Source organism: Triplophysa rosa, linkage group LG1, assembly GCF_024868665.1.
Source record: "Triplophysa rosa linkage group LG1, Trosa_1v2, whole genome shotgun sequence".
NCBI lineage: Eukaryota > Metazoa > Chordata > Actinopteri > Cypriniformes > Nemacheilidae > Triplophysa > Triplophysa rosa.
The window spans coordinates 36,608,946-36,634,263 of record NC_079890.1 but is presented as its reverse complement, the minus strand read 5'-3'; the positions used below and the strand labels follow the sequence as shown (position 1 = coordinate 36,634,263).

At 36.6% G+C, this 25,318-nt stretch overlaps 1 protein-coding gene across 9 annotated transcripts in view; it reads right to left on the bottom strand.

The window, feature by feature from the left end:
* The window catches only part of myo9aa (myosin IXAa), a 111,724-nt gene that overhangs the window by 24,351 nt on the left and 62,055 nt on the right, over positions 1-25,318 (bottom strand). For 5 of the 9 annotated variants that reach the window (XM_057345729.1, XM_057345643.1, XM_057345971.1 and 2 more), the window contains 13 exons: positions 22,681-22,781; positions 22,147-22,273; positions 20,742-20,831; positions 18,132-18,248; positions 16,574-16,708; positions 13,445-13,566; positions 12,068-12,209; positions 10,053-10,248; positions 7,522-7,635; positions 4,880-4,946; positions 1,056-1,184; positions 936-975; positions 696-818 (listed from right to left, as the gene is read on the bottom strand). In XM_057345729.1, the coding sequence (XP_057201712.1) occupies positions 696-818; positions 936-975; positions 1,056-1,184; positions 4,880-4,946; positions 7,522-7,635; positions 10,053-10,248; positions 12,068-12,209; positions 13,445-13,566; positions 16,574-16,708; positions 18,132-18,248; positions 20,742-20,831; positions 22,147-22,273; positions 22,681-22,781 (1,503 nt within the window). The remainder of the gene's footprint in view (positions 1-695; positions 819-935; positions 976-1,055; positions 1,185-4,879; positions 4,947-7,521; positions 7,636-10,052; positions 10,249-12,067; positions 12,210-13,444; positions 13,567-16,573; positions 16,709-18,131; positions 18,249-20,741; positions 20,832-22,146; positions 22,274-22,680; positions 22,782-25,318) is intronic. The other 4 variants (XM_057345816.1, XM_057346049.1, XM_057346300.1 and 1 more) reach the window with 2 other exon arrangements.

Here is a 25,318-nt window from a genome sequence, read left to right as displayed (position 1 = left end):
GTTTGCTATTCTACATTCTTCAAAATCTCTTCTTTATAAACCAATTTTTCCAACTATGGTAGTCAATGGTGACCAAGAACTGTTTGGTTATAAGCATTCGTCCAAATACCTTTCTCTGTGTTCATCAGAACAAAACATTTTATACAGATTTGAAACAACTCGAAGGTGAGTAAATGATGACAGAATTTTCATTTTTGGGTGAACTGTCCCTTTAAGATGTTTTATACATGTATTCGGTTGTTTCACATGTGATGTGTATTGTATTGAGCCAGAATCCTTATTTTGACGTTTACTTTCCATCCAGGAATTTGTATATTGTTATGATAACGATAAGGTCTAGCTCCCCTACTTTAGATTTCATTATTAAAAACAGAGTGCTAAGCGACTCGAAACAGAGAGGGTCACAAATATGGCGTCATAAAACACATTATAATAAATATAATATTATGACGCTTGCTAACATTTTAGCTAACATGCGATCATTAATGCAGTTGAACACATCACATGCTATGTGTTATTGTATAGATGAATCTATACAGTTACCTCACGAGCAGACGAGTGTTATCATTGACAAATAATTTGTCACTTTATTCTTACGGAAAAAAATATTTTTACGAACATCTAAACCCGGCCCCAAGAGAGTGAGAGACAGCGATTGAAAGTGAGAAAACCGAGACAGAATGGTTGAGACTGACCTGGAATTGAGCACTAATACTTGGCGGTTTCTTCTTCTTGTGGAGGTGCATTAGAGATTTTGTGATGCGATCGTGTAGCGTCAGATTACTCAGATACTTCAGAGACTTGACATCCAGCAAGTGCTGCACAAAACAACATCAGGTGACGTGTGTAAGGTCGGGCAGTTGATCAACGGATTTTCATTTTTCTTAACTATCCCTTTAAATACGAAATAAGTCGATATGTTACAGAATTCTTACCTTAGGTAAACTGGGCTTCATCTTATAGTTTTTATTTCTCCTAGAAAACATCAATAACAGTGGTTAGATGCTTCCAGGAGCCTCTTATAAGTCATGACACTCAATTTAATATTTTCTCACATCAGGATGCCGTGAGCTCGCTCCAGGAGTTTACTGCTGGTGGAGTTGACAAAGATCCCATCCTCCTCGTTCAGAGATCCAGCAGACGACAGACGGTTTTGTCTCCCGGGTCGCCCGTTCCAGCCCTCCCTGAAAGACACACACACCAGCATTTTACGTTTATGCATTTACCTAAAGTGACTCATTTTGTAACATTTAAAAACGTGTGATCCGTGAACCGAAACCATGACCTTCGCATTGCTAAGACAGGCCGCACGGGTGCGTAGATTCTTTATTGGGTACAGCATCCTTTTCAAAAGTTTTAACAAGTGGAAAGCGATAAATTCGGTCTGAGGTGTTCAGGAGAAGTGGAGAGCAGAAGTCATCCATCCTTAAATATACAGGATTGCATATTGAATATATTGACCATAAATATTACATTCTGGTCACATTATTAGCACGGTGTGATGTAGAAAGCTGTTCTTTTGACCTCTACTAGCTTTGCATTTGAAATTGTGTTTGTTTTATATGATTATTACAGCGACAGGAAAAGAGAATATCTTACAACCTTTGGCATGCCAACAGTCTTAAATCTTCTCCTTTGAAACCAAAGTAACTTTCTGTTTCTTGGCTTTAAAAGCCGAACTAATAAGTTTGGACTGGACACATTTACTTTCTGAAATGAAACGTTATTATTCTGTTACTGTTACATAGTTGCTTTGGTTTAAAAACTGGGCTCCATAAATGCCTGCCTCACTTCTTTTATTGCCTCGTGTTGGAGTTTGTCTAACTGTTCAGCTGAGGGTTGAAATGGACACGGAGGAACACAGCGTGATGTGAAAGCAGTCAGATCCAACATCTGCGAGAATAAAACTGAGCCCACGCTGCATTTTATCATCATAACAGACGGTTCACTAACATCAGCTCATTTAAACTTCTGGCAAACATCATGATGCTGACAACAGGGACTGTAAATAAAAACACTCGCATAAAGCACCTGAAACACATGTGATCGGAGTAACCACAGTTTAACTATGGTAAAAGTTGAGTAACCACAGTTTAACTATGGTAAAAGTTGAGTAACCAGTTTTACTACGGTAAAAGTACGGTAAAAGTAACCACAGTTTTACTACGGTAAAAGTTGAGTAACCACATTTTAACTACGTTAAAAGCTGAGTAACCACAGTTTAACTACGGTAAAAGTTGAGTAACCACAGTTTTACTACGTTAAAAGCTGAGTAACCACAGTTTAACTACGGTAAAAGTAACCACAGTTTAACTATGGTAAAAGTCTGGTAAAAGTAACCACAGTTTAACTACGGTAAAAGTTGAGTAACCACAGTTTAACGATGGTAAAAGTTGAGTAACCAGTTTTACTACGTTAAAAGCTGAGTAACCACAGTTTAACTATGGTAAAAGCTGAGTAACCACAGTTTAACTACGGTAAAAGTAACCACAGTTTAACTATGGTAAAAGTTGAGTAACCACAGTTTAACTATGGTAAAAGTTGAGTAACCACAGTTTAACTATGGTAAAAGTTGAGTAACCAGTTTTACTACGGTAAAAGTACGGTAAAAGTAACCACAGTTTTACTATGGTAAAAGTTGAGTAACCACATTTTAACTACGGTGAAAGTAACCACAGTTTCACTACGTAAAAGTCTGGTAAAAGTAACCACAGTTTAACTACGGTAAAAGTCCGGTAAAAGTAACCACAGTTTTACCACTGTAAAAGTACGGTAAAAGTAACCACAGTTTTCTACGGTAAAAGTTGAGTAACCACATTTGAACTACGGTGAATGTAACCACAGTTTAACTACGGTAAAAGTCTGGTAAAAGTAACCGCAGTTTTCTACGGTAAAAGTTGAGTAACCACATTTTAACTACGGTGAAAGTAACCACAGTTTCACTACGGTAAAAGTGTAGTGACCAAGGTTTTACTATGGTAAAATAAAAGTATTAGTGGTTTAACTAGTAAAAGTGTAGTAACCACGGTTTTACTATGGTAAAAGAGTAGTGATCAAGGTTTTACTATGGTATAATAATAATAGTATTAGTGGTTTAACTAGTAAAAGAGTATTAGCCAGGCTTTTACTATAATTAAAGAGTAGTAGTCATGGTTTTAATACAGTAAAAGAGTAGTAGTCACGGTATTAGCATGGTAAAAGTGTAGTTAACAAGGCTTTACTACGGTAAAAGTGTAGTGACCACACCTTTTTATGGTAAAAATGTAGTAGCCACGGTTTTTCTATATTAAACGAGTAGTAACTTCGGTTTTACTATAATAAAAGTGTAGAAAGCATGGTTTTACTGAACTAAAAGTGCAGTAACTTCGGTTTGCCTATAGTAAAAGTGTAGAAACCATGGTTTTACTAAGGTAAAGGTGTAGCAACCACAGTTTTAATAAAGCAAAAGTGTAGTAACCACGATTTTACTATAGTAAAAGTTTAGTAAACACCGTTTTACTATACCAAAAGTGTAGCAACCACAATAGGAAGTGTAGCAACCATGGTTTTATTACAGTAAAAGTGTAATAGTATTGGCTTTATTACATTAAAAATAGCCATAACAATGTTTTTTTCAGAATGATTAAAATTTGTATTCCATAGCTTTACCAAAAATATGGTTAATATTAATATATAATATTATTGATATCGTTGTGGCGAAAACAGTAAATTTGTGGTAACTATGGTTTTACTTCAAATAAAACCCCAAAACGATGGCTACTCTAGTTAACTCAAGCTTATTTTTCATTATAAGACACAGAGGCTGTGCTGCTTTTGGTCTAAATTTACTAGTCAAAAGTAACCAACACTGCACCTACACCAAAAAACAAAATCATATTTTTGTGACGAAATGAATTTCTTCGTTTTTTTGTCTTATTTTCCAGTCCTTCATTTTGGCTTAATTTTGGTAACAAGAAAACAAGGCAAAGTGTACCACAGTGATCTTGGTACCAGTTGTCAGTGTGGATTCTCTGCAAATCTTCAAGATCTCTACATTTACAAACGCCACTGTAGAAACAGTCGTATTTGTCACCCATGACCAATTTATTCCCCAACCGAGACTGCGCATGAAAACACGCAACCTTTTGTCCGCCAAACAAGAGGCTATACAGTGAGGAAAAGACCTCCAGCTGAGGCCAACAGTTTTCCATGCGGGAGGGTCAATGAAGCATGTGCACGTGAACCCCGCAGAGAACAATTACCCATCAGCCTCGGGCCCGTCCTCCACATGAGCAAATATCTCCACTGTGACATCACACAGGAAGCAGCTGCTGTTTCCCTGCGTTCAGAGATCTCTTACTAACACAAAAAGTGTGTGGGGTTGCAAAACACATTAGACAGACTTTACGGTCCAACAAAAGAGCCGTTGTGAGTTCAGCCTCTGCCACTTGTTCTGGATATAGGGGCTAATCTCTGTGCCATTCGGTCATTAAGAAAGCATGAAGCCGGGAAGGCAGTGGGCCGTCCGCGGGGTAAATGTGCAGTCAACGCTCCAAATCTACACCCACACGGACAACTTAACAAGCCCTGTGAAGAGTCACCGGGGGTTCAGCATGCACGCTTCATTCCCTGCACAGAGTAAAACTACTGACAGCATTTCAGAATGCCTCATAGTGGAAACTAATGAAAAATATCAACAGAAAGAATCCAAAACTCAATTCCAAGTCAATCACACTCAAAGGACTTTCTTTCTGTCCTCCCTTGAAATTTGTTTATTGTGTATTGTTTCTTTTGAAAGGTCATTTTATCAGGGTAAACCACACTGTGTTGACAATATTCTGCGTTTTTTTAACTGTACATTTGTATTGTACAGTTATGTGACAATTTGAGATGCTCTTACCGTTGATTTAGCGCGTTGATGCCTTGAAGATCAGACAGTGGCACACGATACCGGTTTCTGTTCACACCTGAAACACATCAGAAGTCATGTGCAACCGGACTGTGAGATGACCTGTATGAGGTTAAAGATCTCAGTATGACAGCAGTATGACTCAGTATGCAGTTCAACATTAACAGGATGTGATTAATTCTCCGCGGTCGGGTAAAATGAAATGTGTGACCATTCGATTAGAGGTGAATCACTCGATACATGCTTTTGAGAATCAGTTCAATTTAAAACACACGCGCACACACACACACACGCTTTGGTTGACTATCCCCGTGGGGACAGTCCATAGGCGTAATGTTTTTTATACTGTACAAACTGTATATTCTATCCCCTAACCCTATCCCTAAACCTAAAGATCATAGAACACTTTTTGCATTTTTAGATTTGTAAAAAATATTGTTCTGTACAATTTATTAGTTTTTTTGCCCGTGGGGACCTCAATTTTGGTCCCCACGGTGACACGAGTCCCCATGTGTTGGTGTGTATTCAGGTTTAGGTCCCCACCGGGATATACAAACATGAACACACACACACACACACACACACACGCACGCACGCACGCACACATACACACACACACACACGCGCACGCACACACACGCACGCACGCACGCACGCACGCACGCACGCACGCACGCACGCACGCACGCACGCACACACACACACACACACACACATGTTGGGTTTCCATGTTTTATGGGGACATTCCATAGACGCAATGGTTTTTATACTGTACAAACTGTATATCATACTCCCTACCCCTAACCCACCCCCTAACCCTAACAATCACATACAACTGTCTGCTCTTTTAGATTTTCAAAACAGTTAATTCTGAATGATTTATAAGCTTGTTTCCTCATGGGGACAAAAAATGTCCCCACAAGGACAAGGGATTTGGATATTGACATCTTTGTGGGGACATTTTGTCCCCATACCGTAGGGTTTACCCTTCCCACACGCACACACACACACTTGATTATTTTCAATATTTCTGTAAAAATGTTATTCCATGTAGACCACGAGTTGGTGTTACACTGATAAATATTGCTTTTTTACTATTTTGTACTTATACTATATACCATGTATTTACAGGAACAATGCAAAACTGTGAAAAGTGCTGTGTAATAGAAATACAACTGAATAAAATATTTATATTTTTATTGATGCACATAACTAATATTGATTAAATACTGTATATATTTTGCATTTTGTTCTTCTTATATAGCTTCTTATATAAACTGTTAAAAGTGCTATAGAAATACAATTGAATTCAATATTTTTATTGTTACTGATGTCTATAAATAATAATGATTAAATATACTGTATATTTAGCATTTTCTTCTTACGTAGATGCTGTTTGAGCTCAAATGTTCTGTAAAGGTGCTACAGAACAATGCAAAATCGTGAAAAGTAATTTATAAACGATTGAATTATTATTTGTACTATTATGGTAAAACAGACTGTTGAAAACATGCCTTGATTATACTTGATTATATAACTGGATTTTTATTTGCACTAAACATTTTGCAACGATGGCTGTTTGGTTAAAATCATAATTTCTCGGATTGAAAGAAATCAAGCTTTCAAGCATTTTAAAGCAAATACACAAATATCTCTAACCAAAATACAGCCGCAGAAAAAAATATTTTCAGTGTTTCTGAATTTAAAATGTATAGGTATGTGTTTAGGTAAAACGATCGTTTTGTTTTATTCTGTGAACTACTAACAATATTTCTTCCAAATTTCAAATAAAGCTATTATTTCTATTTGCAGAAAATGAAAACTGGAGAAAAGCAGAAAAGATGCTCTGTATTATTTCTACATGTATTTAGGAAAAGTCGAAAATTATTTTAGACACTGGACTGGAACGACCACAATACATCTAGAAATGCTGATAAAATGAACATTTGGAATGGTCTCTTAATTCTTTCTGCCGCTGTATTACTCAGACTTAAATATAACCACCATAATGGAATTCATCCTGTGATCACGAAATTCCTTTATTATCTTGATAATATTTCTATTATCAAGAATAAAATGATGTATTGTCTAAATAAATCATTGTTTTTATGAGGAAAAATGGTTTGTAGTGTGTTTTGTGTATTGTATACAGTCTATCATCTAGGCTACCTTCGTGAAGAAGATCAATTGTGAGCCCGCTGTCCTCAGAAGGAAAGAGAAATGAGTTTGCACTCTGGGCCGGAGGTGTCATGCAAGCGTGCGAGTGCTCAGAATGAAGACTCCACTGAGGGGAGAGTGGAGGGCTGTCGGAGAAGCATGCATGCTGGGCTGAACCCACAGATGGGGCTGTTAGTGAGAGACAGACACCCTCTGACATCATGCAGGCAAGCAAGACAGGTGCAAGATGGATGGGCAAAGACATGAGGGTAAGAACTGCCAGCTTCCAATCTGAATCCAATCGATTATTCTGTATAAATGTGTGTGTGTGTGTGTGTGTGTGTGTGTGTGTGTGTGTGTGTGTGTGTGTGTGTGTGTGTGTGTGTGTGAATAGAATGCGCTGTGCCCGCTGTGCCTCGTGTCTTGGCTCCGGGTGCATGACGCGAGGAGACGAGATGAAGGAAAAGCAGCCTTACTGTATTTCTCCTCTTTGCACCTCTGCAGGATCTCTAAGCTTCTCTGATGCACAGGGTGATGCAGAAAACTAAAGCTATCCACACTTTTCACAACCGGAGCAGCAGCATCATGCCCTTAAGAAGCCAAAAACAAACCACACACGAGACAGAGAGAGAGAGAGAGAGAGAGAGAGAAATGACAGATTAAACAGAGAGAAATAAGATGTGCAGTCTACAAGAGCAATCTCGAATAGCAAGACGTTTGCAAACTTCATCGACAAGAGAGTGTCTGACCGCGATCTTGCCGGTACCCAGCGCTCCCTTAACACGTGTTTAGAAAGAATGATGTCACCTGTAACAATCTCGTGTAGAGGCACTTTCTCAGCAAATAACGTATCGCTAATCTGTCAAATTTCAATATAATCTCTTTGTTATTTCTTAAAGCTAACAACAAAAGAAAAAACATTCAAAATCAGATTTTTTGTTTAAATTCGCTGATTGCTCATGACGTCATTACACAGAAGCTACCGCGCCGCCATGTTGGTATGCCCAGACGTTCATTTAAATTAAAAAGGAGTTATCTCATATTAATGATAAAACAGTAATTTACCAGGCCCCGTTTTTATATCTAAAGTCTCACAGTACATTCTTACAAAGCAAATGTCTAAAGCATGTAAATGGTTAATTATTTTTAAAGTCGGGAACTTTTCCGTCTTATTAGATATAGATTGAGTTTCATTCATTTTTAATACAGTAGCGTACATATCAGATCAGCAGACAAACGAGACACCTCAACATATGACAGATGTGCTTATTCTGAAATCTAAATACAGGCTGTATATGTTCTCTAAGTCATGAAGCTTTATTTCTAAACATTACGCATGTGCCGTTACAACAGTGTGCAATACACACTCACTTTCTATCCATTGATTTCTATACGTCGCCATTGTGCCCAAAATAAACATAAACATTGGAAAAAACATCAGAAGTAACAATTAATTTGGTAACGCTTTGGATTACGGCCCGCAATGTACCGCATAATTAAAGAGGATTTACAGCATAAGTAATTGTAACAATAATGTACCTCTACAGTACATATCTGTACATAAACGGGAACAATATGCAAAGTTTGGGGAGTAAAGGGGTAAGAGGAAGAAAAATGATTTATGAGGGAACTGCATGCCATATAAACATCCAAATCAAACCGCTCTTGAACAACTTGATTATAGTCTCAAAAGACACATTTAACACATTAAAACTCATCAAAATAACTCATAATTGAAAGAAATTATTTGTGACCAACAATCCTAAAATCAATCAAATAAAAAAGTCAAAAGTCAAATTTACAGTTGACAGACAGTCTGCGTGCTTCATTCGTGCTGTTTTGTTTGCGCAAAAACTGAACACATCATTTCAGTTTTAAAATACTTACAGAATAAACATTTTTTTGAATTTCCTGACTTCTTTATTCCCCAAACTTTGCGAATTGTTCCTCTTTACCTACAGATATGTACTGTAGATGTACATTATTGATACGATTAGTTATGCTGTAAATTCTGTTTAATTATGCGGTACATTGCGGGCCGTAATCTAAAGTGTTACCATTAATTTAAACACACGTGTGAACTAAAAACTTATCGCGCGCCTAATAAGCTGAAAACAGGTTATCTTAAATTGTCATTTTGACTGTATGTCGATAGCGCTCTGTCAGTTGGGCCTTCCAAGATGGCGGCGCGATCGCTTCCGGTGGCTACACCTCCTGCCGTTAGTTTAACGTTCTAGGCGCAATCCAGTCATTTATATAGATCAGTGTTTAAATCAGATTTTTGTTTTGAGGTTGTTCACATGACCTTTTAAATGTGGCCCACATCACACACATGACTCAACAATAAAACGCTTTGTGACCTGAATGTGTAAAACACCCCTGACAAGTTTATTATCAACAAATTAAAAAAGTTAATATTAGTTATCACAACATATTTTTTATTATATGAGATCTAAAATATGTGTATTAGCATTTTAACTACTCTAATGCAAAAAACTCGTTTTCAATATTTTTTTTAAACAAGTATATTTTTCTCATGCTTTGTACAACTTCATGTAGTTCAATTTCCAAATAATAATTTTATAAAGAAAATATGGCAAATATAGTCATTTTTATATTGAAATTGTATTCCAAGTTAAATGTTCACACTAAAGTTACACTGCAAAAAATCAATACGCAACTAATTTTTACAACAGCAAAAAAAAAAAAACGGAAGAAATCAGGATTAACAATGTCAAAATTTCTTGTTGTCCACAAAATCTAATTGTGGCCACATTCAACTGTGGTGTGAACATAAACCTCAAGAAGCGTCAGATCTAGTAGAATCAGGACAGTGTTTCAAGCAGGCCTGAGACATTAAAGCACTACAGAAGCATTTAAAGATGCTGAAAAGCTGTAGAGTATCCCAGAAGGCTTTGAGCAAGAGGAGCTGGGCTGGGCGTCTTTAAAATGTACAGAGAGACATCAGGCATTCAACGGTTTAATGAATAGGTTTAATTCGACTCACCGCTCCGTTTCTCCACATGTCTCTTCCCAGCATCCCTGAAGGCCACCACACCTCTGAAATAAGCCCTGAGCACCGCCCAGCGGAAGGTGGCCGCCGGGTCGATGCCGATCAGGCTGCAGATGAAGGCGTTTTTACTGCTTTTGAGCAGAGCGACGATGTCCGGCCGCATGTGGTCTGTATTCTTCTCTCTGAAGTCCTGAAACAGAGCAGGTTATACAGACAGTCAACTAACTGTAGCGTCTCATCCAGCAACATCTCCTCAACAAAACAGATGATGAACATAATAATTCTTCACTTTTCTGTTTTCTAAAAGTTTAATATACAGCCGTGGAGACCATTTCAAATCTTTATTTAACCAGCATCTTTTCTGTTATTTTGACCTGTTTCTCCAGTTTTCATTTCCTGCAAATAACTGCAAACAGAAACAATATTTTCATTTAAAATTTGGGAGAAATATTGTTAGCAGCTCACAGAATGAAACCTAAACACATACCTAGAAATAGTGAATTCAGTATAACTGAAAATAATTTTGTATATGAAATATTGGTTATGATCTGAGTTTTAGCGAGTGACAACGTAATGCTATAATTTTGCTAAAACAATAACAGATAAGATGCAATTATATACTGTATGTATACAGTACGTGTAAGAACATTCCAGCTATCGTCTTCAAAGTATAAATGTTGCCTTTTTGAAACATGCGAGCACAAGTCTATTCCAACAAGTGTAAGAACAGACGGTGCACTTGTTCAAGGGATGGAGGGGTGGGGGTGTGCACAGCAATGCACCTGCGTTTTTATTGACAATAATTCAACACACACGCCTTTGTGTGCGCACATATACGCAACTAATGTTTAAAATGAAATTACACACTTCAGACAGACAGCTACACTACTGTTTCTGGAATAAAGTGAAAAGTGTCTTTAAGCCTTCATTGTATTATAGTCAGCAGTGTTGGGTAAGTTACTCTGAAAAAGTAATTAATTACTAGTTACTAATTACACATTCAATAGTGTAATTAGATTACTGTACAAATGACTCTCTCCAAAAAGTATTTAATTACTCATTACTAATGACTTTCTATATCCTACATCAACCTTTATTAGAATTGATACAAGGATAGACATGAAACAGCTTATTTAATTCATTCAAATGAATAATGAATAGCTACATACTGTAAATTATTCTTATTAACTGACCAAAGTACTGTATACAAAAGTAAGGAAACATTAAAGCATTCATTTTAAATATAGACTTATAATTTTGATGTCATTTCCACTATTGAATATATTGCACACTATTTAGTTCAATTACATCAGAAGTAACTGTAATTCAATTACAGAAAAAATGGAGTATTCTATTACTTTACTTTTTCAAGGGAAAAGTAATTAAATTACAGTAACTAATTACTTAGTAACTAGTTACACCCAACACTGATAGTCAGACCCTACAGAACATAAATAGCTCCAGGCCAGTCCACCCACTGTGTCCAGTCACACGCGATTACTCACTCCTGTCAAATTTACAGTGCCAAGCTATATAAATATACAGCCATATGACACAGAAAACACACCCTGTTTACATTCAATGCTTTTAGAGGTCAAAAACAACCATCTATGTCTCATCTGTGGCTAAAAGCAAACATATACGATATTCTGCAAAAACAGCCTTCTTATTTAAAGTTATATTTGCGTCAGTTGGAAAAGCAATACAGATTTCCAAACACTTTATCATTTAATAAAACCTACAAGCCAAAATGAACAAGTCGTGTTTTTAAAAGGTTGTTTTAGGCATCGTGGAGATGACTACAGTTTAAACCGTCTCAGTTTTTTCTCTTCACCTCATGGTGAGATCAGATATCTGTGTGCATTCAAAAATCATCATAGTCACAGTCATCAGCATAGTCTACAAGGTGATGTTTGTCTGAGAATAATTTACGAACAAGATGCCATTTTTGTAATACTGATATTAAAAAAAAGTATCAAACTGAAATAAGAGATGTGCAAAGCTCTGACCTTCACTCCATATTTCACTTTCCCTGCGTAGTGTTTGATGATGAAGGCCGGCTCCATGACCGCAGGAAACTCGATATAGCGGTTTCCTTCATGTTGCCGCTTGAACTTGTCCAGCAGGGTTTGATTGGTGGCCTGTGGAAAACTAACACAAAAGAGGAACAATGATCATAGACACATAGACAACAACACATATTTTACCGCCACAATCTTTTGCAGATGAAACCGAGATGGTACAAAGATCTGATGCAATTGAATGAAAATAATAGCTTAATATTAAAAGAAAAAAACATTTTCAATTAAAGATGATTTACTTTTTATTGGCAAACGTATCACCTTGTTATACTGTATAAGGAGGCATGCCGAAGACCAAATAGAAAAATACATTCATTTTGCCCGATTTGTAAAACGATAAATATATTACCACTGCTCTCCCTTTGGTTGAGATAATGATGATGTAACACGCTATTTGAAACATGCTTGACAAACAGCTATTTCGTATAAATATATTCATTACATTTGGATATGTAAGTTTTCCCCTGTTTAAAGTCCCCATGAAATCTAAATTGACTGTATTTATTTACTTTGTTAGTGCACATTGCTAGTTTTGTGGCGTTCAATTCATTTGTCAATCCACAAAAATAATGTCTTTGTTCATTGGTTCATTAGGTTTCATCACGTTTCTCCCAAAACTTTACAGAATCTCAACACAGCCACAGGAAAGACTGAGCTACAACACTGATCTGGAGTCAGATTTCCATCTATTTTAAGCAAAGGGAAATTATTTTATTATTGAATTAAGTTATAAAACAATCTAATGTTACAGTTTTCTAAATCTGTTATCAAAGTATCAGTCCTCTTTCAGACCTGAACACAATTTGTCCATTACATGTTAGAAATGAATTATATAATGTCAACTGCAAAATAATTTTTTCTTAATATCTTTATATATTATTTCATTGCGATTGTTTCCCTTTTATTTCTTATTTTAAGTATAAATAATAAAATATTTTCAATCAGACATTTGAACCTTTTTTAATGCTTAAAGATAAACTTGCTTTACACTTTCATATACTGATAACATGAGAACTTATTATGATGTGAAGACTGGTTTCTGATTTCCAATTCAGAAGTTTCGTGTTAGAAGTTTCTCTAAAATGCCTCTCTTTCATGCAGTTTTGTTCTTTACTTTCTTTTGTATTCCTTCTTGTAAACATAGCTTCGTATACAGTGTTTCTACGAAAGTGAAATGATAAACGCTCCATCACTTGTAAGTCACTTTATCCGCTTTGGATAAAAGTGTCAACTACATGTATAAATGTAAATGTATGTAAATGTCTCTCCCCTGAGGATGTGCATCATACAGGAATGTTGACGTACTTGCATTCTTCATCCAGTAGGTGGAGTAGTGCTGTGGGCTTCTTACTGATGAGATTAATGCAACCCGTGTTATCAATGTAATCAATGTTATGCCAAGCGATGCCTTCTGACCGGTACTCCTCCTACAGGACAAACATAAACACATTCAATAATGATGATCACCAAAAGACAAAGATAACATCATTAAAAAAACTAACACTGTCCTGATGCTTAAATTATTCATGATAAAAAAATGTTCACAGTCAAATGAACTCTACACATATGTTGTCGCACACAACCTGTTGTAATTATATGAATAATTGCATGTTCATTTATTTCGGACAACAAAACAGCCCTGCAGTGTTTTCACGATCATCTGGAGAAGACTTCCCTTTGCTGTGCCGTGGCTTTTTGGTCTTTGCGGTTTAATAAATACGAAAGACATTCTTAACATTTTGGAGCAGTTTTCCCTCTAACTGCTTCCTTGGATCACTGGGAAAGTAAGCGGAATAATAAAGGATATAATCCCAGCAGGGATTCATCAAATCAGAGGAATTTCCCTCAAGATATTACATAAAATAAATCATTAATAATACAAAATAATATGAAAATATAATAAACCGTATATAAAAACAATTAATCTTAATAGTGAAGTGGGAAATGTGAAAGATTTTTTTATCATAAACATCAAACATGCTTTTACTTCATTGCTATACGGTTGCTAAGGTTTACTTTGTGGTCGCTAGGGTATTGCTCAAAAGTACCCACACCCAAAAATCTCTATGAATAAGTGACCGAGGCACAAACAAGTTAAAAGTTAAATATTTATAAAGGGTAGATCTGAGCAAACCCCAGAGTCCTTCAGATTGAGCAATAGTTATTGTCAAAAGAATGCTAACTCCACAGCGCAGAAAAAATGCACACAAACTTCAGCAACCGCCATGCACCCCGCCTCTATTTGGCTAAAACTAATGAACTCAAATACCCTCCAAACGAAATCAAATCCATGTACAAGGTCTGCATAAATGACATTGAAATAAGAAAGAGCGTCTGCCGTTAATGGACTGATGGGATGTGGTGTAGTGTTGTGATTGGCTCCGGCGTGGCTGTATTTATGGACATCAAATGGTAAGTACGCTATGCCAGGCGTAGCTGAGGAACAGACAGGACGTCCTGTTTCCCCCATCACCCGGCCCAAGCCTGACGGCGCCTAGAGACTACAGAAACTCTGACGGAGCGTTTGACAGACAGGAATGCGATAAGATACTGTAGGTTTTGAGGGTGTGGAAAGAGCCGTCCACAGGGGAAAAAATGATTTTCTTACTCACTATTTTTGTCTTGGATTCCAGCTATTTTTGTTTGAGCCTAGAGGGATAGTGCATCCAAAAATTACAAATATCATCATTTATTCACCCGCACGTCATTGCAAACCTGCATGACTTTCTTTTGCAGAACACAAAAGAAGATACTTTGAAGAACGTTGGTGACCAAACAACATTGGTCCCCATTGACTTCCATTGTATGAACACAAAACCGCCGAGACATTTCTCAAAATATCTTCTTTTGTTTTCCACCAAAGAAAGAGTCATACACAGGTTTTAAATGACAAAATTATTTTTGGGTAAACTATTTCACTAAGCATCTTTAAGTGTGGATTGCCTAAAGCAGTGTGCACTGTAGTATGAATGCTACGCTAGTCTTTTCTCCACTTACTGAACAAATATTGTTTTATCTTAACCATCCCAACCAATGCCTATAATTGAGAACACACAACACGCACATAGGGTCCCGTGCGGATAACCTGGGTATGGTCTATATTAAACATACCACACAGCATACTTGGCTGTTCTCTCAGGATGTGAACTCACTGCCGACATCTGAATCCGAGCGTTTCCAACTCTCGAGCAATTTAAAGCGTGCAACTTGGCGGACGGAGCAGAATTCCTGACTTTTATCAAGGAACAAACAAGCAAAACTGTTCTGCCATAATGCTCTTCAGACGTTCATATGAATCATTCCCGAAATTTCCTATTAAGATAAAAATCGCTTTAAAATGCTCTTGTGGACACACGCCTAATATAAACCTACAGTACATAAGTGTATTATGAACGTTCACAAACGATAAACCCGTGAAAGGAGACTGAAGCAAATTTGACCGTGATTTACAGTGTTTAATAAGTATCTGTCAATAAAGAACACAAACCGAGTATTCACACCACGAATGCGGACTAATATTTGCTCTTGGACGTAAATCAACACTTCCCATAATGCTCTCGGTCACGTATGTGAATAAGCAAATATGTCAAGCGAGTTTTCCTCAAATCGGAGCCACTAGAAACCTAAAACCACCGACGTCTCCGTTCAAACATATACTTTGGGGTGCGTCACAAAGGCACGGCTCTGACAGGCCGTCATTAAAGTGATCGGTTGCCTCCTAAGTCATCTTAAAAGAATTGCCTCATTGAGAAAATAGACGGTATTACACAGAGATGTTTCTAACCGGCTCTTTTGTCTGCCGCTAAGGCAAAGCGATCCTTTTAACTGTGTCATTACATAGTTTATCTTGTGTGAAACTGTGACATACCACACACGATCACACAGCCGGCATACAGGACATTGTAACCCAGCCCATAAACGACATACTGTAGCATTGCTATGGCTATTTCATTTGTTTTATGGTGAAATAGATAATGAGTACATTAACTGTAATGTACAAATTAAGATAATACAGTACAATTGTACAAATTTATGCTTTACTTCTCAAAAATATCTGATAACTCGGAAATGGTGTGGGACGAGTTCTGAAGGTTACTTATCATAATTATGAGCAATAATCATCTTGAAAGCCTTCGAAACACTGACAAAACACACGTGTCCCTATATTTTACAATAATCTCATTCGCTACAATACAGAATTTGGATTTAATGATGATTTCGTACATGCACTTGAAGGGAGTTGAAAGTGCACAGCTTAAAAGATTACAAATCATTCGCCAAATCATTTAGTCAAGCCGTGTGGGCACATATTTTATTTTTTCATGGTGCCGTCAAAACAGCTGGAGTCATTATAGCTGGTAATAAATCTGTTGTTGGGTTATAATGTTGAGCTGTGTGTGGGAGAGATGCTGACGGTTATCTCGGGGTCATTACCTGCTCCAGTTTAAAAATGTGCTGGTTGAAATAGTGCTGAAGTCTCTCGTTGGCGAAGTTGATACAGAATTGCTCGAAGCTGTTGTTCTCGTAGTCTTCGAAGCCGAAGATGTCGAGAACCCCAATGGACAAGATCTGAAACGACGACGACGTAATGAGAACATCAAATAAAATCTTTCCTATTGATAGGTGTGTGTTTGATCGTTTTTGTTTCATTCTGTGAACTACTAACAATATTTCTCCCAAATTTCAAATAGAAATATTGTTTTCATTTGCTTTATTTGTGCAGAAAATGAAAACTGGAGAAACAGGTCAAAATATCAGAAAAGATGCTCTGTATTTTGCAGACCTCAAATACAAGTTCATATTCACTTTTAAGAACAACAGTCAAATTTCTGCTTGTATTTAGTAAAGTTAAAAAAAGTTTATAAAAAACAATTATTTCTGTGTGATAATCAGTTTTCATGCTGTCAGTCTTTCCCATTGCTGTTGGATGACTTTATGTCACTCCTGAGCAGTGTTGGGTAAGTTACTCTGAAAAAGTAATTAATTACTAGTTACTAATTACATATTCAATAGTGTAATTAGATTACTGTACAAATTACTCTCTCCAAAAAGTATTTAGTTACTTATTACTAATTACTTTCTATGTCCTATATCAACCTTGATGAGTTAAGTGATTCAAGGATAGACATGAAAGGGCTCTTTTAATTCATTCAAATAAATAATATTAAACTACATTAAGTAGTATTATTAACTGACCAAAGTATTAGAAATGTGAGAATTACACATTAAAGCACAGATTTTAAAGTTAGACTTTGAATTTTTATGTCAATTTCACTATTACACACACATATATTACACAAAGTATTTAGTTTAATTACATCAGAAGTAAATGTAATTAAATTACAGAAAAAATAAGAGTAATCCCTTACTTCACTTTTTCAAGGGAAAAGTAATTAAATTACAGTAACTAATTACTTAGTAACTAGTTACACCCAACACTGCTCCCGAGGTTTGATTTTGTTGAAATTCAACACTAGAACGGCCACAAAACATCTAGAAATGCTGATTACATGAAAATTTGGAATGGTCTCTTAATTTGTTTCCACGGCTGTATACATTTCATTTAAGCTACTTTAAAACAAGCCAATTCAATATTTTAAAGCCTATTTTAACTAGAAACAATTCTTTTTACTGCATGAATTTCCTTTACGTTTTGAAATTTAGTTTTCATGTCTTTTCCAAGCCTGGAAACCACCATTTAGTTTTCAAGTCTACGATAATCCAGATTTTCCATGACACTGAAAACTGTGAACGCCATAAGAAATAATGCAGAACAGCAGAAATCATAATGCATCTTACATAAGATCAGTAGCTCACTGAGTGTGGCTGAATATAACTCATTATATAATCTTTCCATCCATAATTTACAGATCAAAGCAGCAAAAAGTTACAGAAAGGACTCGTTTTCATGCTTGGTGTCATGTGACTAAACCACCTCCACCGTTAGCCAACGCCCCCGCTACCATTCAACATTTCTCCAAAATGCTTTTACCTTGGCAAACTCTTCCAAGTCTTTTTTGTTGAGCAGGGCGTGATTGATCCGGAACACAATCCAGTCAAACAGGGCACTGTAGAGAGACTTGGCCATTGAGTCCCGTACCGTCACAGCCTGCGAGAGAGGGCACAACCAAAATCAGCACGGAGAAATCCATAATACAGCTGCTTTTCGTTGAACGCTTATGACCGGAGAGCTGTTTTAACCAAAACAGACATGACAAGTTAAATAAAGTCATCCGCATGTGGTCAACATCTTTCTATTTAACAGGTTTGGATATTCAAGTAATGAGTAAAGAAAGCATTTTAAAGAAATGTGAAACATTTCCCTCAGAAATGTGCAAGTCATTCCAAACCTGTACAACTTTCTTTCTTCTGCAAAACACAAGGGAAGATTTTTGAAGAATGCTGGAGCGAACAACACTGAACCCCATTGACTTCCATTGTATGGACACAAGAGACATTTCTCAAAATATCTTATTTTGTGTTCCACAGAAGAATGAGTCATTTGCAGGTTTTCAAAGATATCATGGTAAGCGAATGATGACAGAATTTTTATTTTTGGGTGAACTATCCCTTAAAGGACATTGAGTGACAGGTGCAATTCTGTGGGCACTTTTGACCGTTGTCTAGTCCACTCTGCAAAGGCTTCTGCAAAGGCTTCAGCTGAACCAGAAAGAATAATATTATTTTACGGGCCAGTCGGACTGATTAGAAGTGTTGACTCACAGGACTGTCAGATGAGCTGAATGAGAAGTTTAAGATGGTTTTTATTAAACTGCGTTTAACAATCTCTCACTAATACACAAGCAATTAGCGATGTGACGGCTCACCACATGTGTATATTGTGGGTGTTCTGGGTTCATATCACATGGAATGTCCCTGGAAGGCTTGTGTTCGTTTTCAAAGCAGCGTCCAGCTCATTTGGGTTATCTGCCCTCGGTTACAGCCTCTCTCAAACATCTGCTACTGTCTTACTATTACCATCATCGCTTTTCAAGATTTGTGCCAAGGAAAAAGTCATACAGAATCACAGAAGGCTGATTTCTGCGTATCTGAAATGGATAAAGATGAGCAAATCTACTCCCTGGGAAAGAAAAGCCTATTCTATGACACTTGAGCAGATGAATATTAGACCATGTTACTTATTGGACAAATCTGTTTTTGCAAAAGACAAACAAGGGAATAGAAACAGAGAACAGGTGAGATTAAACATAGATTATCTGATGATTATTTTATTATGAGCCGATTAGTATTTTTACTCTCAAGTACATTTCCAAGCATCCGTACCAAGTATTTATTTTGGGGAATTTGTTTTTTACTACTATCTAGTATTACTATACTGTTATAAAGCATACTGTATACAGTATCAGATTTTTATTCTACTACATTTCATAAATACATGTCAATTTTTTACCTTAAATACATAAAAAATGTAATGCATTAAAATAATGAAAACATTAAAAACGTATTTTTACTTAAAATTTTAAGAATGTACTAAAAAAAGTTTTAGACTTTTACTTTTCGAAAGAATGTATTTATGAAAGTGGAGTAAAAACTATGATATACGCTTTATATACATAAAAGTCCCATAAAATTAAAAATATAAAATTAAAAATTACAATGCCTATTTTTCATGAAATATTGCAGCATTTATTGTAAATAGTTGATCAATGTGGGTCATTTTCTTTTTAAAAATTTGTGTGCCCTCATAATCTTTAGTTAAAATCTGAAAATGCGCTTCCGTCCTGTTAATGACTATCCGTCTTAAATGACGTATGTTAGTGGGCTTGGGCGGAGCATCCGTTAACTCCTCCCCTTCAACCGTCAGGTTGCTGCCAGTTCCATTTCAAAATGCAACGGCTGTTTTTATACATCCAATCAAATCGCAGAGAAAGACGAAAGCAACACCCACTTTTCTTCTCATTCTAAATTCCATTTCACCCGGAAATGCATCAAAATATGGAAGTAAAAACGTTGGCAAGGTCCGGTTCACGGGGACTTTAAACTGGGATGTTCCCACCTCGAATGCAGCATAAAACTCGTCTCTGCATATTGAGCTGGATAAGTCAAAGTATTCACCATTGAAATTGCACACTTCAGCTTTAACGTCTTTATTTATGTGCATATGAAGTTCAAGGAATTTATTGAGTTGCTCCAACGGTGAGCGTGAACAATAAAACAGCTCATCGGTTCATTATTTTAAGATGACAGGAGTCCTGATGTTGGAAAGACTCTTATAGTCACTCTGGGTTTCATTATGAAGATGGAGCACGAGGATCTCTGTGAGAGGCTCTAATGCACTCATGCCACAATTAAAGGAAACAATTACAAAGAAGATTGAAATTGTATGGTCTCTTTAGGAAGGGCTTAAAACAAACCGCAAAAAGGCTTTTATATTTGGAAACGAGATGGTTTCCTGAAAAGCTGCAGAGGATTACGACCCAGAGGAGAAGTTGTGGGCTTTAACAGCATGTCAACATGATCTAAAGAGCAGCTGCACACACAGAGCATTTAGGCTTGGATCGGTTTGCGTCATGTCCCTCTGCACTCAACATTTGTCTTTCTTGAGTTTGCCACAGGTCTAAATGCAAAAATCGTTACTCACCTCAGCCAGTTTGTACGGGACGATCAGCCTCTCGCCCACTGTGACCGTCCTGCGTGTGGTCAGGGCGTCAAAGAGCATCTCTTCTTTGACCTATCAGGGTGTAGACAGAGGATCTTCATTCATAAAGAACAAATAAACAACCGTGTTTAAAACTTGGTCTTTTGTATTATGCAGTTTTGGGACTGTCTGAATTCATTGTTATTGTATTCCAAATATCCATTTTCCTGGACATTGAACATATGGATCACGCAACCCAGTAGTATATCAATGAAAAATAGGCAAAACACGAACGTCATAAGAAACATTTTGAAGTTGTTTATTTTAAAAGAATTGTAATTTTGTGGTGAACCATTCACGTTAATATATGGTAGGTTTTTAAGACCGAAAATGGCAGCGACGGAGACGTGATGTATATCACATTCGTCCACATTCTAAAGCTAAGAAAACAGATAAAAAACAGTTAATAACAGTGCTAATAATGCACATTTCACCAAATAAATGGTTTAAATGAGCCATAGGATAATGCTTTACGAAATGATGGCGTAAATGTTCGCAATTCATGTTCATTAACACAACAAAGGGAACTATGAGAATAAAGCATCGGGTATGAGCACACAGACGAGATGTTTTATTTTAATACAGTCATTCTATAGACTCGGAAGAGAGTGATGTTGATGTTTCCTGGCTCATCAAAGACCTCAAGTGCATAATAATACAATGTCAGGAAATGCATTCATTTCTACAGAGGGATTCATGAATGTGTAGATAAAGACCAGAGTTGCTTTGATCATGCTATTAAGCTAATGAGGCCTTATGTGAATATATATGAACTTTACATCCCATTTCCTATTTGGTCTACAACACAGAGAACTTCATTCAAAAACTCTTGTTTCCCCTTGCGTACTAAAGACCAATTCACTGAGAAATGCTTCTTAACAGCTCTCCGGTTTCAGTTTTTTCAAACGTTTTGCACATTTGTGCACATTTATTTCTTCCGTTGTGTTGAGTGTACTGCGCATTTGTTTTGTGAATGTGCCAAGTTTACTAAATGTTTATACTCAAGTTTATATAGTTATATAATTACTGTATATACAACTCTCTTAGATTAAAATGTTTCTGATGAATGTTGAGCGATAAACATGAACACATCGACTGAAATTGCAATTATTCTTCAGCGCTTTTCAAAACCATGCGGACTCTTTCTTTGTTTATGAACCATTAGAGAAACAAGGTTACGATCATGTTTGTTTGATGTGTAATATTCATATAAATAATTATCATGACAGATCGAGTCAGCCGGCTCTGTTAAAGCCTCACGTGTCGTGAGTTTAACCGGAGAGTTTGAGTAGGGAGTCATACTGTCCCGTCCGATTCTTTTTAAGCCCTTTTTCTTACTGATCTTCACCTCAAGCAGCTCAGACACAACTGGCAGAACTTCAGGATTGCAGATATCAATGGAGTCGTCCCTGTAAATCTTCTTCTTGTATTTGATATTTCCTAAATGAAGGATTGCCGACAACAGAGAAAAAATCCTGCAAGGGAAAAGAAAATGTTAGAAGTTAGAATTGCGTTAAGGTAGATGACAAATACTGTAACTGTTATTACTGTGTACATGCAATCGCACATATGCGGTTGGCAGATGCTCCGCAGTGACTCACAGCGCATTGTTTCCATACATGTACACAATGAAAATCGAACCCATTATGTTGGCGTTGCAACCAGTTGAGCAACAGTAATTTTCCTTTCACATTAACAAGTTTAAAACATAAATGTGTGGATGCTGTCATGCTGTCAAATTAGCCATCACATTTTTGCAATTCACTTTAATGTTCTTGCATCGTGACATTGTGATTAATTGCGCGCATGGCAAATTACAAAAGAACGCAAAAAATGTGGCAGCGCACGAGAACCAAGGGAGCGGCATTTTGGTGGGACTCACTGTTTTCGTGTGGTGGGGAGGAAGCCCACCATCTCCATGGCCAGCTGCAAGCGCTCAAAGTCATGCTTGAGATCCTCCCCTTCAACCGTGAAGCAATCCTGCTGGTATCAACAAGACATTCACAAAACCTCAGACAATTAAACAACATTTCACACCACATCCTGACATGCGTCTCTATTTAATTACTCTTAATATCCGTTTAAACATCATGCTATTACGATCCGGTAAAGCTGCATGCTCAAACATGACCAAAACATCCGAGCATGTGAATGCATCATTTGCTAAAAATACATTGTGTTGCAAAAGCTTAAAAGGCTTCACATACAAACGTGGACAGCTGAGCTGGTCTTTGGCTTTTATGTACTGGCTACGGTCCAGTTAAAAACCATCAGGGTTTGGTTGAGAGTGGCGTGTCATTTCGAAGTTTTGGTCAAACAAGCAGAAGCTGCCACATTGGTCTGGTTGAAAATGAGCGTTGGCATGTGCATGTTCTGCCCGTGCAGTGGAAAAATTCAGAACGCTTACACTTTTAAACACTCTGTGGAACTCTGGCACACCAGCAGAGGCAAGAAAACTAGCAATTTATGCCTTGATTTATTTCATCAAATGAAACCGAAAAGGAGAAACGAGGAAGAAATTAGATTTGGATGAGATGGGGTCAATTAATCACAGAACGTTGTCCAAACAAGGGTTTCTTCTGGTTCAAACGAATAATAAATCAAGATGAATAATTACTCACACATGACATATTGAAATCAGCAGATCAATTGCATTAGATTGATATTGGAAACAGAATATCAATACATGCATTATAAAATGTAGATCATTAACCAACATTGACTATGGTCATAACAAAAACACTACTTGGATTCTTCCTTTATTTGTATATATTTGCATTTGTTTGAAAAATATATATACATGTTTTTTGTTTTAGCTATACTTTACTTAAGCTTTATCTTATACTTCTCTGTTATATGTTAGTTTTTACTTATTTTTTTATATTTTGAACAACATTTTGTATGTAGAGGCCAGATTTCATTTCACTGAAAGTTGTATACCTTACATACAGTAACATAATGTCTGTGTCAGACAGATAAAAACCATTTAAAATCTTGAAACGTTTCCGGGAACAAAAATGTATCTAGCAATTTAAATCGTGTATATATGGGTTCTTGACAAATAAACTGTAAATGTGTCCTAACAATGAAGATAAATCCCGTCTTGGGCTATTTTATATTAGAAATATAAATAATATAATATTAACAGTACTATCAACAGTATTAACATAGAAACCGTCTATATAATGTCAGCATTATCCAAAACCAAAAAATAGTAAGATCTAAAAAACAAATAAATAACTTGCAAAAACATCTTAATTAATGCATTATGCTCTATTATAACGTGTTTGAGCATTCACTAACACGGCACACTAACATGGACACACATATACCTGCCATTGAATGCTTTGACAAAATGACTGTACATAAAAATGCAATTTCTTTTTTTACGTAAGAACACTTTTACATAGTTGCATTATTAGTATATGATTCAGCATTCATAGAGGCATGGCATCCATGTGTATCACTTATACAACACTTCGCCCCTAGCACAGCAGCAGCGAAGCAGGTTTCTGCCATCCACCGCTGGCAGATCAACTCCTTCCCGCTCACAACAACACAAGAACATTTACACACACGTCCTCCTTTAAATGAGACAGTGTCTCCTTCATCGCCTCGCTTCATTACTGATGCCAGACTTACAGCATACCAGAGACACGGAAAGACTAACATGACTGAAACTCTATAAGCGTAATGGTCAAAAGCCAATACACTCTATTTGTTTCCTCTCATTCACATTTCCAAGGTAGGAAATGTTAAAAGGGCCCGTTTCTCATGTTAAATGTCTTTTCAAGAAAAACAGACTTGAGAAAACAGACAGGCATATTAGGCTTTGGGTTTGAAACTGAATGACACCGATAACCCAAACAGTCGAAAACAGATCCAGAAGAGGGAATTCAGTAAGATTTCCACATCAATCTCATGTAGTGTAACAGACAGGTAAATGCATGCACATATCACTTACCTTCAGATGACTGTTTATTGATACAGTCATTCAGAATTAAATACTGAACAGTGTTCATTGAAACATGTCAGAGGAAACCCAAAACCCGGCACACCGAAACGAAAGAAACAGAAACTTCACCAGGAATCACAGTTTCAAACAAGTACAGCTACGTTCATTTGGTCATTGGCTTTGTGTGTTAATTGTTCTAGAACTTCTTGAAACTAAGCAGTCTAAAAACAGGAGCTTTGCTCGATACGACGGCATAAGGAAGCTGCTTCTGCTTTAAAGCAACAGAAGTGTACACCTAATGGGAATTTTACAGAATATTCCAGATAAATACATTTTGCAAAACTTGATTAAAGTAATAAATAAATATAAAGTGGCTTATTTATTATAAGTGCATTATTTTACCATACCACAATGCTGTCTGTACAGTGCAAATTGTATTTACTCCAGAATACTCTTTTATGGTAAAGGTGACGTGTATAGTTTAAATGATTTCATTTTTAATATTTCCATATTTAATATATACTATAGACACAAATATGAGCCATTTAAAGGTTGTATATTTTGT